The following is an 18,212-nucleotide window of genomic DNA, read 5'->3' on the forward strand; positions in this document are numbered from 1 at the left end:
TAGTTCTAAATAAAAAATGAGCATCAAGTTAACTGAATTCATTGCAGTCCTAAAATAACTATATGAAAGTCTTGGTCCAGCAAGTATCTGCAATGTTGGAAAGTATGTCATGCCATTTTTTTTGGTTCAAGTAACATATCTGTAAACCAAGCTGATTCATGCAAAGGGAGGTAGCAGAAATGAAAATTCTGGATCATCAACCAATTAAGTCATTTTTGAAAACTACCTGTCGGGCAATACTAACTGCAGTGAAATAAACCAATAAATTGTTGAAATGGTTTGCCCAAATTATTCCTGTTGCCGTGTTTCTTCAACTAACTAACTATTTATAAGTTACAAATACTCTGGCTTATTGTCTGTTCCTCAGTTTAGTACTGTACTGTACTTCAGGCCCTCTGCTTCCTTTCCCTGAATTCCATCTGAATACTCAAGTCAATTTCCTGCCCTTTTGACTCTTCCTATGCTTCAGTGACTCAAATACTTCAAAAGCCTTGGTCTTTTTGTTGCCATGATTCCTCAACTAACCAACTATTTCAAGGCAGTAAAAAATTGCATTCATGTGCCTTACAAAGTGCTTTGTGGGCAAAAATAAAATTGAAGGTACATACAAATGTATGAATTAGGAGCAGGAGTAGACCACTCGGCCCCTCAAGCCTGCTCGGGCATTCAATAATATCATGGCTGATATGATTGTAACCTGAACTCCACTTCCCCGCCTACCCCCAATGACCTTTCACCCCTTTGCTTATCAAGAATCTATCTACCTCTGCCTTAAAGATATTCAAAGACGCTGCTTCCACCGCCTTTTGAGGAGAGTTCCAAAGACACTCGACCTTCAGAGAAAAAATTTCTCCTCATCTGTCTTAAATGGGCGACCCCTGAGTTTTAAACAGTGCCCCCTAGTTCTAGATTCTCCCACAAGTGGAAACATCCTTTCCACATCCACCCTGTCAAGATCCCTCAAATCTTATGTTTGAATCAAGTTGCCTCTCTTTTCCAAAGGATAGAATCCTAGCCTGTCCAACCTTTCCTCATAAGACAACCCTCCCATTCTAGGTATTAGTCTAGTAAACCTTCTCTGAACTGCTTCCAACACATCCTTCCTTAAATATGGAGACCAAGACTGGACAACACAGTACTCAGATGTAGGCTCACCAATGCCCTGTATAACTGAAGCATTACCTCCCTACTTTTATATTCACTTCCCCTTGCGATAAATTATATTCTATTAGCTTTCCTAATTACTTGCTGTATCTGCATACTAACCTTTTGCAATTCATGCACTAGGACACCCAGATCCCTCTGCATCTCAGTTCTGCAATCTCTCGCCATTTAGCTATATGCTTTGTTGTTCCTGCCAAAATGAACAATTTCACATTTTCCTGCATTATACTCCAAATGCCAGAACTTTGCCCACTCACTTAACCTATCTATATCCCTTTGTAGCCGCCTTATGTCCTCTTCACGAGTTACTTTCCTACCTGTCTTTGTGTCTACTGTAAATTTTGCAACCAATTCATTTATATAAATTGTAAAAAGTTGAGGCCCCAGCATTGATCCCTGTGGCACACCACTCATTACATCTTGCCAACCAGAAAATGACCCATTTGTGCCTACTCTCTGTTTCCTGTTAGCTAGCCAATCTTCTGTCCATGCCAAAATGTTATCTCCTACACCATGAGCTTTTATTTTCCACAATAACCTTTGATGTGGCACCTTATCAAATGCCTTCTGGAAATCTAAGTATAATACATCCACCAGTTTTATCCACAGCACATGTTACTCCTTTAAAGAACACCAATAATTTTTTTTATTCATTCATGGGATGTGAGCATCGCTGGCTAAGCCAGCATTTATTCCCCATCCCTAATTGCCCTTGAGAAGATAGTGAGCTGCCACCTTGAACTGCTGCAGTCCATGTGGGGTAGGTACACCCACAGTGCTGTTAGGGAGTTCCAGGATTTTGACCCAGCGACAGTGAAGGAACAGTGATATAGTTCCATGTCAGGATGGTGTGTGACTTGGAGGGGAACTTGCAAGTGGTGGTGTTCCCGTGCATTTGCTGCACTTGTCCTTCTAGTTGGTAGAGGTCATGGGTTTGGAATTGGTTAAACATGATTTCCCTTTCACAAAACCATGTTGACTCTGCCTGATTACCTTGAATTTTTCTAAGTGCCCTGCTTTAATAGCTTCTAACATTTTCCCTATAACAGATGTTAAGCTAACTGTCCTGTAGTTTCCTGCTTTCTGTCGCCCTCCCTTTTTGAATAAAGTAATTAAATTGGCTATTTTTCAATCTAATTGAACCTTTCCCAAATCTAGGGAATTTTGGAAAATCAAAACCACGCATCAACTATCTCCCTCGCCACTTTTAAGATCCTAGGATGAAGTCTGTCAGGACCCAGGGTATTGTCAGCCTGCAGCTCCAACAATTTGCTCAGTACCACTTCCCTGGTGATTGTAATTTTCTTGAGTTCCTCCCTCCCTTCCATTGCCTGATTTACACCTATTTCTGGGATGTTGCTTGTGTTCGCTATGGTGAAGACCTATGAAAAATACTTATTCAATTCATCTGCCATCTCCTTATTTTCCCTTCTTAATTCCCCAGATTCATTTTCTATAGGACCGACGCTCACTTTGTTAACTCTTTTTAAAATATTTGTACAAACTCTTACTATCTGTCTTTATATTTCTAGCCAGCTTTCTCTTGTACTCTAATTTTTCACTTTTTAATCTTTTGGTCGCTCTTTGCTGCTTTTTATATTCTGTCCAATCTTCTGACCTGCCACCCATCTTTGCGCAATTATATGCTTTTTCTTTTGAGTGTGATACTATCTTTAACTTTTTTTAGTTAACCACAGATGGTGGGTCCTCCTGTGGAATTTTTCTTTCTCGTTGGGAGGAATCTATTCTGTGTTTTCTGAAATATCCCCTGAAATGTCTGCCACTGCATCTCTATTGACCCATCCCTTAACCTACTTTGCCAGTTCACTTTTGCTTGTTCTGCTTTCTTGCCCCCATAATTGCCCTTATTTAAGTTTACAATACTAATCTTAGATCACTGTTCTCTCCCTCAGACTGGATGTAAAATTCAGTCATATAATTGCTGCTACCTAGGGTCTCCCTCACTCTGAGGTCATTAATTAATTCTATCTCGTTGCACAATACCAGGTCTAGTATAGCCTGCTTTCTGGCTCCAGAATGTGCTGTTCTAAGAAAATATCCTGAAAACTTTCTCTGAACTCCTCATCCAGGCTACATCTGCCCACCTGATTTTTCCAATCTATATGTAGTTTAAAATCACCCATGATTATCACCATACCTTTCTGACAAGCACTCATTATTTCTTCCTTTACATCCTGTCCTACTGTGTGGTTACTGTTCGGGGGCCTGTACACCACTCCCACAAGTGACTTCTTGCCTTTATGATTTCTCATCTCTACCCAAACTGTTTCTACATCCTGGTTTCCTGAACTTAGGTCATCCCTCTCTATTGCACTAATACCATTAATTAACAGAGCTACCCCTCCACCTTTTCCTAGCTTTGTGTCCTTCCTAAATGTCATGTACCCCTCACTATTCAGGTCCCAATCTGTGCCATCCTGCAGCCATGTCTCTGCAGTGGCTATCAGTTTGTACTTATTTATTTCTATTTGTGCTAATGGTTCATCTGTTTTGTTTTGAGTGCTATGTGCATTCAAATACCGAGCCTTTATCTTTGTCCTTTTTATTACTTTTGTAACCTCTAGCCTTGTTTGCTGATTTATTTAAATTTGTAATCACTGTCCCTTCCTCTCATGGTCTGTTTATCTTTTCCCATATTAATACTGTTCTCTCTTGCCTTGTCTCCACTCGTTGATTTACCACATCTTCCCAATTTGATCCCTTGCCCCCACTTTTTAGTTTTAAAACGCTCTCTACTTCCCTAGTAATGCAACTCGCTGGAACACTGGGCCCAGCACAGTTCAGGTGTCGACTGTCCAGTGGTACAGCCACCACTTTCCCCACTACTGGTGCCAGTGCCCCACGAATCGGGACCCACTTCTACCACACCAGTCTCTGAGCCACGCATTAATTTCTCTAATCTTATTTGCCCTATGCCAATTTGCATGTGACTCAGGTAATAATCCAGAGATGTTGAATCCAGAGATTATTACCTTTGAGGTTCTGCTTATTTTGGTGCCTTGCTCCTCATACTGAATATGCAACACCCCTCTCCTGTCCTGCCTATGTCGTTGGTTCCTGTATGGACCACAATGACTGGATCCTCTCCCTCCCACTGTAAGTTTCTCTCCAGGCCTGAGCATATGTTCCAAACCCTGGCACCAGGCAGGCAACACAGCCTTCTGGACTCTCGCTCTTTGCTGCAGAGAACAGTATCAAACCCCCTCACTATACTGTCCCCTACTACCGCTACTTTGCTTTTTGCTTCCCCCACTTGAACAGCTTCCTGTACCATGGTGCCATGGTCAGTCTGTTCATCCACACTACAGCCCTCGCTCTTGTCCATGCAAGCTGCAAGTACCTCAAACTTGTGGCTCAATTGCAAGGGCTGAGGCTCCTCCACTCCCACCTTGTTGATTCCCTTACCTGCTTGACTCGCAGTCACACCCTCCTGTCCCTGACCATTGACCAAAACAGATGACCCTATCCGAAGGGGTGTGACTGCCTTCTGGAACAGTGTCCAGGTAACCTTCCCCCTCCCTGATGCATCACAGTATCTGCAGCTCGGCCTCCATTCAATGACTGAGCGGAAGCTCCTCAAGCTGCAGACAATTACTACAGACATGGTGGCCATGGATTGCCCTGGCATCCAGGAGCTCTTGCATGCTGCAGCCGTGATACATCACTTGCCTTGCCATCTTCATTGTGTTAATTTAGTTAAACTTATTTTTTCTTAATTTATAGTTCTCCTCATTACCAAACTCCCTTCTTCACACTGTGCCCTCCAGAAGCACTCCGTGCAGACAAACAGCACTGAGAGTCCCCTGAATTTATACTCTCTGAAAACAATGATGTCAGCTTTGCTAGAGCTCAGAAACCAGTTTAAGCGAGCTACCTAACTAACTAGCTACAACTACTCTGAGCGCTTGTATACCCCTGTTTAAAACTGTATGAAACTTAACTTGCCACTTAAACAGTAATTTCAATTAATTGCTAAATGTAAACAAAAGTTACTCTTGAGAGGTTAACCCTTAAAATCCACTCACTTACCAAACTCCCTTCACATTCTGTGCCCTCCAGCAGCGCTCAGTGCAGACCTAGACATAGTCTAGCAATAGCCAATTTGCACGCAGTAAGGTCATCGCAAATGATGAATAAAAAGTTAATGTTATGGTGTTGGTTAAGGTTGTATGTTGACCAGCACACAAGGAGAGCTCCCTCTCTCCTTTGGAAAAGTGTAATTTAATCCAGTGTCCTCCTGGACAGGCAAAGGGTGTCTCTGTTTAACATCAGTAAAAGACAGTTTAAAGACAGTACCTTTGGTAATGCAGTCTGTCATTGTTGCACTGAAATGTCTGCCTTGATTATGTGATCAAGTTCTGGAATGGGGCTTGAACTCACAAGCTTGTGATTTTCAGGCAAGAATATGATCATACCATACAAATCAAGAGCAGCAGTAGGCCACTCGGCCCCTCACGTCTGCTCCGCTATTGAACAAAATGAATGATACCATTGAACCAAATTGACACCATGCAATCAATCTGCAATTGCTGTAAAGAAGCCAGAAAATATTAAAAAGTTAAAGAAAAATATTCAAGAAAGAAACTAATGGAAAGAAGCAGAGAAACAGTTATTGGAAGAAAGAGTTTTTGTCAACGTAAACTTTGGCCGAAGCAGGTACATTATGTAATACATTGTTTATCATTGTATAATATGATGTGTTGTGCAGCACTCCTGCCCTTATTGGTTCAATGTGCCAAAAATAATGGCATTGAAGCTAGGCTGGTGTTATTTGATGTAATAGGAGGAAGCAGTGGTGTAGTGCTGTTGTCACTGGACTCGTAACCCACAGACCCAGGGTATTGCTCTGGGGACATGGGTTCGAATTCCACCATGGCAGAAGGTGGAATTTGAATTGAATTCATGAAAATCTGGAATTAAAAGCTAGTCTAATGATGACCATGAAACCATCGTCAATTGTTGCAAAGACCCATTTGATTTACTTACATCCTTCAGGGACGGAAATCTGCTGTCCTTACCTGGTCGGGCCTACATGTAACTCCAGACCCACAGCAATGTGGTTGATTCTTTAATGCCCTCTAAAATGGCCTAACAAGCCACTCAGTTGTATAAAACCGCTACAAAGTGAATAAGGAATGAAACTGGACGGACCATCCGGCATCGACCTAGGCACTGGAAACGACAAAGGCAAACCCAGCCCTGTCGACCCTGCAAAGTCCTCCTTACTAACATTTGGGGGTTTGTGCCAAAGTTGGGAGAGCTGTCCCACAGATGTATCACATAGTCATACTCACGGAATCATACCTTACAGACAATCTCCCAGACATCACCATCCCCTGGGTATGTCGTGTCCCACCGGCAGGACAGACCCAGCAGAGGTGGCGGCCAGCGGTATGCAGTTGGGAGGGAGTTGCCCTGGGAGTCCTCAATATTGACTCTGGATCCCATGAAGTCTCATGGCATCAGGTCAAATATGGGCAAGGGAACCTCCTGCTGAGTACCACCTACTGCCCACCACCCCCCCCCCTCCTCCATGTTGACCAGCACTTGGAGGAAGCACTGAGGGTGGCAAAGGCGCAGAATGTACTCTGGGTGGTGGACTTCAATGTCTGTCAGCAAGAGTGGCTGGATAGCAAGTGTCCTTTAGGACTGACCGAGCTGGCAGAGTCCTAAAGGCTATTGCTGCTAGACTGGGTCAGCAGCAGGTGGTGAGGGAACCAACAAGAGGGAAAAACATACTTGACCTTGTCCTCACCAATCTGCCTGTCGCAGCTGCATCTGTCCATGCCGGTATTGATGGGAGTGACCACTGCACAGTCCTTCATATTGAGGAATACCCTCCATTGTGTTGTGTGGCATGGTCACCGTGTTAAATGGGATAGATTTTGAACAGATCGAGCAACGCAAAACCGGGCATCCATGAGGTGCTGTGGGCCATCAGCAGCAGCAGAATTGTACTCAATCACAGTCTGTAATCTCATGGCCCGGCATACCCTCCCCACACTATCATTACCGTCATGCCAAGGGATCAACCCTAGTTCAATGAAGAGTGCAGGATTCTGTGAAATTCACTACCTCAGAGTGTGGTGGATGCCGGGATATTGAGTAACTTTAAGGCGGACATAGATTGTTAATTAGTAAAGGCTTGAAGGGTTATGGAAAACGGGCAGGAAAGTGGATTTGAGGCTGAGATGAGATCAGCTATGATCATTTTGAATGACAGAGCAGGCTCGATGGGCTGAATTGCCTATTTTTGCTCCTAGCCCTTATGAGGGCATGCCAGGAGCAGCACCAGGCATACCTCAGAATGAGATGTCAGTCTGGTGAGGCTGCAACCCAGGACTACTCGTGCCAAACAGCGTAAACAGCATACGATAGACAGAGCTAAGCGATCCCACAACCAACAGATCTAAGCTCTGCAGTCCTGCCACATCCAGTCGTGAATGGTGGTGGACAATTAAACAACTAACTGAGGAGGAGGCTCCATAATTGGCTCCCCCATCCTCAATGATGGGGGAGCCCAGCATATCAATGCAAAAGATAAGGCTGAAGCATTTGCAACAATCTTCACCCAGAAGTGCCAAGTGGGTGATCCATCTTGGCCTCCTCCTGAAGACCCCAGCATCACAGATGCCGGACTTCAGCCAATTCGATTCACCCGTGAGTTATCAAGAAACGACTGAAGGCACTGGATACTGCAAAGTCCCCGATAACATTCTGACAATAGTACCAAGACCTGTACTCTAGAACTTACTGTGCCCTTAGCCAAGCTGTTCCAGTACAGCTACAACACTACAATGTGGAATATTGCCCAGGTATGTCCTGTACTCAAAATGCAGGACAATTCCAACCCGGCCAATTACCACCCCATCAGTCTACTCACGATCATCAGTAACGTAATGGAAGGTGTCCTCGACAGCGCTATCAAGCGGCACTTGCTTAGCAATCACTTCTTCAGTGACGCTCAGCTTAAGTTCTGCCAGGGTCATTCAGCTCCTGACCTCCTCACAGTCTTGGTTCAAACATGGACAAAAGAGCTGAACTCAAGAGGTGAGGTGAGAGTGACTGCCCTTGACATCAAGCCATTTGACCGAGTATGGCATCAAGGAGCTCGAGCAAAACTGGAGTCAGTGGGAATCGGGGGAAACTCTCGCTAGTTGGAGTCATGCCTAGCATAAAGGAAGATGGTTGTGGTTGTTGGATGTCAGTCATCTCAGCTCCAGGACATCACTGCAGGAGCTTCTCAGGGTAGTGTCCTGGGCCCAACCATCTTCGGCTGCTTCATCAAAGACCGTCCTTCAATCAAAACGTCAGAAGTGGGGATGTTCGCTGATTACACAATGTTCACCATTCGCGACGACTCAGATAGTGAAGCAGTCCGTGTAGAAATGCAGCAGGACCTGGACAGCATCCAGGCTTGGGCTGATAAGCGGCCAGTAACCTCGCTACACAAGTGCCAGGCAATGATTATCTCAAACAAGAGAGCATCTAACCCTCTCCCCATGACATTCGATGGAATTACGATTGCTGAATCCTGGGGGTTACCGTTGACCAGAAACTGAACTGGAGTAGCCATATAAATACCGTGGCTACAAGAACAGGTCAGAGGCTAGAAATCCTGCAGCGCGTAACTCACCTGACTCCCCAAAGCCTGTCCCCCATTTACAAAGCACAAGTCAGGAGTGTGATAGAACACTCTCCACTTGCCTGGATGGGTGCAGCTTCAACAACACTCAAGAAGCTCGACACCATCCAGGACAAAGCAGCCCACTTGATTGGCATCCCGTCCACAAACGTTCACTCCCTCCACCACCAAGGCACAGTGGCAGCAGTGTGTACCATCCACAAGATGCTTTGCAGCAATGCACCAAGGCTCCTTCGACAGCACCTTCCAAACCCACGACCTCTACCACCTAGAAGGACAAGGGCAGCAAATGCAGGGGAACACCACCATCTGCAAGTTCCCCTCCATGACACACACCAGCCTGACTTGGAACAATATCGCCTTTCCTTCACTGTCGCTAGCTCAAAATCCTGGAACTCCCTTCCTAACAGCACTGTAGGTATACCTACCCCACATGGACTGCAGCGGTTCAAGAAGGTGCCTCACGATCACCACCTCAAGGGCAATTAGGGATGGGCAATAAATGCTGTCCTAGCCAGCGAAACCCACATCCCATGAATGAATTTAAAAAAAGGATCTTGCACCATAGAAGGAGGCTGTTTGGGCTGTCATGCCTATGTTGACTATTTGAAAGAGCTATCCAATTAGTCCCGCTCCCCTTTTCCCATACATCTGCAGTTTCTTTGCTTTACAGATATATATCCAATTCCCTTTTGCAAGTTGCTATTAAATCTGCTTTCACCACCCTTTTGAGCAGTACTTTCCTGATCATAACTCTCAGGGTAAAAAAGATTCTTATCTCTCCTCTGATTCTTTGTGACACAGCCACCAGTGGAAACAGTTTCTCCCTATCAACTCCATTGAAACCCTTCATAATTTTAATACCTCTTAAATCTTCCCTTAATCTGTGTTCTAAGGAGAACCATCCCTGCTTCTCTAGTCTCTCTGCTTAAGTGAATTCATTTCATGTTATGTCATGCTATTGCTCTCTATTAAATCAGTTTTGTCCCCTTCATAAAGAATTTGTTTAATATCCAAGGACTAAATCTGGTAATCTCTCTGGTGTTTCTAGAAGTATTCTGAATTAGTTTTTTTTTTCTGTGGACTCAACATACATTTGCCTGCAGTGTGACTTGATTAAGTGCAATCAAATGACATGGAGCAATGTGAGCATCAAAATCTTAAATCTGTTGCCATTCACTGTACCAATAATTGTCATTTTTTGCATTTGTAATCAAACATTCTTTTTATCTGTTCCAGATAACACTACAGTAGAAAAACTTCGTGCTGTTTGCTTGGATCATGCAAAGCTTGGTGAGAGCAGCCTCAGTCCAAACCTTGACTCACTTTTTTTTGGACAATCTGCCTCACAGGTGTTATACCTAACTGAGGTGTGTAATGCAGTCTGTTTCCAGTTATGATGCAGCATTGTGCAAAAGGCTAAAAAAAATTTAGTAAAAGGGATGGGGGAGAAAGAGCTTGGGCTTAGGATTTGAGTGCTTTTGCTTTGACCTGCATTAGATTACTGTCTGACTTTAAAACCCATAGAATTCGGGGTGTAGGACTAAAACATAGTGAGATGACTGATTTTTGCCTCCTTCTGCCCCAGCTCCATTGTATGGTTGAAATCCGAGAATTCTGTAACTCCCCACTCTGATGCAATTTCTTTGTATTCCCATATGATGCCCAACGAAAAACAAAATTATTACTTCTATTGATGCTTTAAAACATACGTCCTCTCTAGAGATCTTCACTATTTTGTTTTTAAATGCATCGTCACTCTGCTTGTGAGTCTGCTAAGAAAATTATGTACACACTATTCCTATTAGATGGGGGGAAAAAACTTCTCATTTGCAGGGGCAAAGATGTCATCTTTTTCACGAAAGTTGCTCGCCCTATATAGGTTTCTCAGGTGCAGTTCATTTTCGTTATCGTTAGGTAGACAGAATAATATTTGGCATAATTAGGATGAATTGTTGCATTCTACTGGTTGTGTTTCCACCAGAGATTCCCAAGCAGGTTGAAACCATAATTGTCCTAGGTACTGAAAATTGAGTGATTGTGTAACTCTTCCTGTTGCTGATAGTTATTTTACCAGAGTTATAATGGATCTTTTTGTCTTTAAATCTGGTGCCTTGGACACAAAACTGTAACCGCTTCGAATAATGTCTCATTTTGAAAATGGAAATACTGAACACAATTATAAATGCTGAATGTTAGATTTATGAAAGAATATTTATGAAGTGCAATCTTTGACTGAAATAATAATTAGCCATGTGCAAAAAGGCTGGATTATGAACAATGTTTATAAGCAGATTTGGTCTCCTGCTTTGAAATCTAACGATGGCTTATACTTGGCTGAAATAAATAATGACATTGATGAGTGATGTGTGTAAATTTACTTTTTCTCTAACATGTCACTTACCTGTACAGGTAGTTTATGCGTTGTTAATGCCTGCCAGTGCACCTTTGGGAGAAGATGCAAGTGATTTCCAGTACAACTTTTTAAAAAGTGGTGGTGTCTCCCTTGTTCTGGGCATGCTTACCAGGAATAACTTTCTGCTAAATGCAGACATGGAGACTCGAAGGGCTGCATATCTTAATGCATTAAAAATAGCCAAGTTATTGCTCACAGCAGTTGGATATGGACATGTTCGAGCTGTAGCAGAAGCATTTCAGCCAGTTGTGGAAGGTTCAAGCACTGTTTCACCAGTACGTATTTTTTCTTTTTAATGCAGAATCTTGCTAAACTACTGCATGATACTTTTATATCAGTGATAAAAGCCTGATATCTTTTTCTGAATGTTAAGGACCTGGAAGATGTTGGTAGTGTGAGTTGCCTGATTGCTGATTTTGATAACCAAAGTAAATTAAACATACAGCCAGAGTGTTTGAAACTCTAATCTGGTTGTGGACTCGTAGCTTCTTGCAGACACTTTTCCTAATCTGATTTAAATGTGCAGTTCTCTTCACTTGAATAATAGGACGGTTGGAGCACAGAAGGAGTCCATTTGGCCCATCCTGTCCATGCCAGCTGTCTGCAAGAGCAACTCCGCTAGTCCCACTCCCTTAACCTTTCCCAGTAGTCCTGCAAATGTTTCTTTAGATAATTACCCAATTCTGCTCAAAAAGCTATGATTGAATTTGCTTCATCTCAGTCTCTGTGCATTCCAGATCCTAACCAGTTGCTGTGTAAAATAGTTTTTCCTCATGTTGCCTCTGGTTCTTTTGCCATTCAGCTTAAATCATTGTCCTCTGATTCTCGACCCTTCTGCCAATAGCAACTGTTTCTCCCTATCTACTCTGTCGAGACCCCTCATGATATTGAACAACTGTATCAAATCTCTTCTCAACCTTCTCTTTAAGGAGAACAGTCCCACGTTCACCAATATGTCCTCGTAACTGAAGTCTCTCACTTTTCTGAACCCCTTTCAATGCCTTCACATCCTTACTAAAGTGTGCCCGGAATTGGAATTGGCCAGTTGAGGATGAACGAGTGTTTTCTAGAGATTCACCATAACCTTCTTGCTTTTGTACTCTATGCCTCTATTTATAAAGCCCAGGATCCAATATGCCTTACTAACTGCTTCCTCAATCTCCCCTGCTACCTTCAACAATTTATGCACATATAGCCCGAGGACCCTCTGCTCCTTCACCCGCTTGGGAAGTTTATATTGCCTTTCCTTGTTCTTCCTACCAAAATGTATCACTTTACATTTCTCTGCATTACATTTCATCTGCCTCACAGTTCACAATACGTCCAAGTTTTATGTCATCTGCAAATTTTGAAATAGTGCCCTGCACACCCAAGTCTTGATCATTCCTATTAAAGCCTGGCTACCCGACCTGAACCCAACCAGACCCAACTACATGTGTCTGGGTCGGGCCAAAATTCCTAGTCCAGCACTTAGGTTCGGGTCATGTCGGGCTGGACACTGCTTCCGGGAAGTCACGGGATCAGGCTTACCCATGTTTCCCCACAACTCCAGCTGTAGGAATAGCCTGCTGTCGGAACAGATGAAGGAGATTCGTATCGGGTCGGGTGTGAAAAAAAACATAAAGGGCTCCAGTCGGGTTCAGGTTGGCTGTGGTCGGGTCGGGCCCGGGTTTTATTTAGCGATTCAGCACTGAAACAAGCCCTTCGGCTCACCGAGTCTGTACCGACCAACAGCCACCCATTTATACTAACCCTCTATAAAAACAAAGGTGACTGCAACAACTACCGTGGAATCTCCCTGCTCAGCATAGTGGAGAAAGTCTTTGCTCGAGTCACTCTAAACAGGCTCCAGAAGCTGGCCGAGCGCATCTACCCTGAGGCACAGTGTGACTTTCGTGCAGAGAGATCGACCGTTGATATGCTGTTCTCCCTTCGTCAGATACAGGAGAAATGCAGCGAACAACAGATGCCCCTCTACATTGCTTTCATTGATCTCACCAAAGCCTTTGACCTCGTCAGCAGACGTGGTCTCTTCAGACTACTAGAAAAGATTGGATGCCCACCAAAGCTACTAAGTATCATCACCTCATTCCATGACAATATGAAAGGCACAATTCAACATGGTAGCTCCTCATCAGAGCCCTTTCCTATCCTGAGTGGCGTGAAACAGGGCTGTGTTCTCGCACCCACACTCTTTGGGATTTTTTTCTCCCTGCTGCTTTCACATGCGTTCAAGTCCTCTGAAGAAGGAATTTTCCTCCACACAAGATCACGGGGCAGGTTGTTCAACCTTGCCCGTCTAAGAACGAAGTCCAAAGTACGGAAAGTCCTCATCAGGGAACTCCTCTTTGCCGACGATGCTGCTTTAACATCTCACACTGAAGAGTGCCTGCAGAGTCTCACCGACCGGTTTACGGCTGCCTGCAATGAATTTGGCCTAACCATCAGCCTCAAGAAAACGAACATCATGGGGCAGGACGTCAGAAATGCTCCATCCATCAATATTGGCGACCACGCTCTGGAAGTGGTTCAAGAGTTCACCTACCTAGGCTCAACTATCACCAGTAACCTGTCTCTAGATGCAGAAATCAACAAGCGCATGGGAAAGGCTTCCACTGCTATGTCCAGACTGGCCAAGAGGGTGTGGGAAAATGGCGCACTGACACGGAACACAAAAGTCCGAGTGTATCAAGCCTGTGTCCTCAGTACCTTGCTCTACGGCAGCGAGGCCTGGACAACGTATGTCAGCCAAGAGCGATGTCTCAATTCATTCCATCTTCGCTGCCTCCGGAGAATACTTGGCATCAGGTGGCAGGACCGTACCTCCAACAGAAGTCCTCGAGGCGGCCAACATCCCCAGCTTATACACACTACTGAGTCAGCGGCGCTTGAGATGGCTTGGCCATGTGAGCCGCTTGGAAGATGGCAGGATCCCCAAAGACACATTGTACAGCGAGCTCGCCACTGGTATCAGACCCACCAGCTGTCCATGTCTCCGCTTTAAAGACGTCTGCAAACGTGACATGAAGTCCTGTGACATTGATCACAAGTCGTGGGAGTCAGTTGCCAGCGTTCGCCAGAGCTGGTGGGCAGCCATAAAGGCGGGGCTAAAGTGTGGCGAGTGGAAGAGACTTAGCAGTTGGCAGGAAAAAAGACAGAGGCGCAAGGGGAGAGCCAACTGTGAAACAGCCCCGACAAACACATTTTGCTGCAGCACCTATGGAAGAGCTTGTCACTCTAGAATTGGCCTTTATAGCCACTCCAGGCGCTGCTCCACACACCACTGACCACCTCCCAGGCGCTTGCCCATTGTCTCTCGAGATAAGGAGGCCAAAGAAGAAGACAGTAATCCCATATTCCCTATCACCTCCCTACACTAGGGGCAATTTACAACGACCAATTTACCTATCACCTGCAAGTCTTTGGGTTGGATTTTAATTTTATACCTGAGCCAGGCTTTAATTCCTATAGATCAAGAAAAACAGTGATCTTAATACTGAGCCTGGGAAACCCCACTATATACCACCTTCCAGTCCGAAAAACAACTGTTGACCACCACTCAGTTTCCTGTCGCTCGGCTAACTGCATATCCATGCTGCCACTGTCCCTTTTGTTCCACGGGCTTTAACTTTACTGACAAGCCTGTTATGTGGCACTTCATCAAATGCCTTTTGCAAGTCCATGTACAGCACATCAATTGCATTACCCTCATCAACCTTCTCTGTTCATCCAAAAACTCCATCAAAGCAGTACCTGATTTGTCCTGAACAAATCTGTGCTGGCTTTCCTTAATAAATCCATGTTGGTCCAAGTGGCAATTTTGTCCTGGATTATCGTGTCTAAAAGCTTTCCCACCACTGAGGTTAAGCGGAGTGGCCTGGAATTGTAGATGAGCTACATCCCAGAGTATTGAAGGAGGTGACTATAGAAATAGTGGATGTATTGTGGTTATATTACAAAATTCTACAGATTTTGGAAGGGTTCCTGCAGACTGAAAAGTGGCAAATGTTACCCCACTATTCAAGAAGGGAGCGAGAGAAAATGGAGAACTACAGACCTGTTAGTTTGATGTCATTAGTAAGAAAAATGTTAGAATCTCTTATAAAGGATGTGATAACTGGACACCTAGAAAATGATTGGGCAGAGTCAACATGGATTTATGGAAGTGAAATCATGTTTGACAAACCTATTGTAGTTTTTTGAGGATGTTATTTGTAGCATAGATAATGGAGAGCAAGTGAATGTTGTCTGTTTGGATTCTCAGAAGGCTTTTGATAAGGTCCCACACAGGTTAGTAAACAAAATTAGAGCACATGGGGTTGGGGGTAATATACTGGTATGGATTGAGAATTGGTTAACAGGCAGAAAGCAGAGAGTAGGAATAAATGGGCCATTCTCAGGATCGCAGGCTGTTACTAGTGGGGTACTGCAAAGATCAGTGTTTGGGCCTGAGCTGTTCACAATGTATATAAATGGTTTGGATGTGGGGACCAAATGTAATATTTCCAAATTTGCTGATGACACAAAAGTAGGTGGGAATGCAAATTGTGATGAGGATGCAAGGAGGCTTCAGGGGGATTTGGACAGGCTAGTGAATGGGCAAGAACATGGCAGATGGAATATAACGTGAATAATTGTGAAATGATCCAGATTGGTAGAAGAAAACAGAATATTTCTTAAATGCTGAGAGCTTGGGAGATGTTACAGTCCAAAGGAACCTTGGTGTCCTTGTTAATGAGTCACTAGAAGTTAGCATGCAGGTGCAGCCAGCAATTAGCAAGGCACATTGTATGTTGGCCTTCATCGCAAGGGAATTTGTGTACAGTAGTAAAGATGTCTTGCTGCAATTGTATGCAGCCTTGGTGAGGCCACACCTGGAGCATTGTGTACAGTTTTGGTCTCCTTATCTAAGGAAGGATGTACTTGACATAGAGGGAATGCAACAGAGGTTCACCAGACTAATCCATGTGATGGTAGGATTGTCTTAAGAGGAGAGATTGGAGAAACTGGGCCTGTTTTCTCTCGCGTTTCAAAAAATGAGGGGTAATCTCATTGAAACTTAAAAATTCTTACAGGGTGTGACAGGGTGGATGTGGATAGGATGTTTCCTCTGGCTGGTGAGTTTGGAACCAGAGGGGACAGTCTCAGAATAAGGAGCATTTATGACTGAGATGAGTGGGAATTTCTTTATTCAGAGAGTGGTGAATCTTTGGAATTCTCTACCCCAGAGGGCTCTGGAAGCTCGATCATTGAGCATGTTCAAGACAGAAATCGTTGGTTTTCTGGATACTAATAACATCAAGGGATGTTGGGATAGTGGGGAAAAATGGCGTGGAGGTAGATGATCAGCCATGATCTGTCTGAATGCTGGAGCAGGCTTGATGGGCTGAATGGCCAACTCCTGCTCCTATGTTTCTATGTAGTTGCTGGGTTTATCCTTGCACTTTTTTTTGAAAAAGGGTGTAGCAATTGCAATTCTCCAGTCTGCTTGCACCACCCCTGTATCTAAGGAGGATTGGAAGATTATGGCCTGTGTCTGTGCAATTTCCACCCTCAGTATCCTCAGATACATCTGATGTTTCAGTCCTGGTGACTTATCAACTTGAAATACAGCCAGCCTTTCTCATTGCTCCTGTTTATCAAGTTTTCGCTCGTCCAGTGTCTCAACTGCCTTCTCTTTCACTACAACTTCTTACTTGGTAAAGACAGATGAAAAGCAGTCATGCCTTCTGCCTCTATACATAAGTCCTCTTCTTGGTCCCGAATTGGCCCTACTCCTTTTACCATTTATGCCTTGAGAAGACTTTTGGATTACCTTTTTAGGTTGGCTGCGAGTTGCTTCTCATACTCTATTGGCTTCTCATTTCTTTTTTCATTTCCTCTCAATTGTATTATCAACCTGACTTTTGTCATATGCACCCTTTTCCTGCTCTATAGGTGACATAATACTATTTAGACAATTGCTTTTATCTTTTGGTGTGATGCAGTTTATAAGTTTAGTTCATGCTTGGATTTACTGAGGGTTTGAAATTTTTGGTGGTTGAGAATATTTTTGTAACCTCATTTAGATTAAGTGCCTTATATTGGAAACAAAAGCTGAGGTCATTGTTTCTTTTGGTTGCATAAGTTTTTAAAAAAATTTTTGTTTCAAATATATCATGTGCTTGTACCATATTTTGAAGTTTTTTTTTATTTCTAAACAGATAAATCATGCTACTCATAGCCAGGCTGTAGTTCTTCAGAATGCTCTGCATAACATTCCTAATCCTACTTCAGAATGTATGTTGCGAAATGTAGCCATTCGCTTGGCACAGCAGATTTCAGATGAGGTTAGTGTGTTTTTGTCTTATGGTTGTGAATTATAATTGTCAAAGGAACCTTGATCATTTTTATCCTCGTCACTACTGTCTAGTAATGTAAATGAATGTTATTAATAGGATCGAAAAAAGTAATCTAACTTCAAAAAGAATATTGTAAATATTGCACAGGTTTTGATTAAGAGTCCAGGCCAAGCAAAAAATTTGAATCTGCTGGCTAGCGAATGCTGACCACCCAAACCCCCAACCCCAGTCTTGGCCACTCTGTGGCTGCACATTCCAGCTGAGCTTTTTGCTTATCTCAGCATATGGCGGCGCAGTGGTTAGCACCGCAGCCTCACAGTTCCAGGGACCCGGGTTCGATTCCGGGTACTGCCTGTGTGGAGTTTGCAAGTTCTCCCCGTGTCTGTGTGGGTTTTCTCCGGGTGCTCCGGGTTCCTCCCACAAGCCAAAAGACTTGCAGGTTGATAGGTAAATTGGCCATTATAAATTGTCACTAGTATAGGTAGGTGGTAGGGAAATATAGGGACAGGTGGGGATGTTTGGTAGGAATATGGGATTAGTGTAGGATTAGTATAAATGGGTGGTTGATGTTCGGCACAGACTCGGTGGGCCGAAGGGCCTGTTTCAGTGCTGTATCTCTAATCTA

General features: G+C 43.8%; 1 protein-coding gene across 1 annotated transcript in view; it reads left to right on the plus strand.

Moving 5' to 3' along the window:
* The window catches only part of usp9 (ubiquitin specific peptidase 9), a 330,949-nt gene that overhangs the window by 162,175 nt on the left and 150,562 nt on the right, over positions 1-18,212 (plus strand). The window contains exons 22-24 of the mRNA XM_068040658.1: positions 10,070-10,200; positions 11,243-11,521; positions 17,450-17,575. Coding sequence (XP_067896759.1) covers positions 10,070-10,200; positions 11,243-11,521; positions 17,450-17,575 — 536 coding nt within the window. The remainder of the gene's footprint in view (positions 1-10,069; positions 10,201-11,242; positions 11,522-17,449; positions 17,576-18,212) is intronic.

This window comes from Heterodontus francisci, chromosome 10, assembly GCF_036365525.1.
Source record: "Heterodontus francisci isolate sHetFra1 chromosome 10, sHetFra1.hap1, whole genome shotgun sequence".
Lineage (NCBI taxonomy): Eukaryota > Metazoa > Chordata > Chondrichthyes > Heterodontiformes > Heterodontidae > Heterodontus > Heterodontus francisci.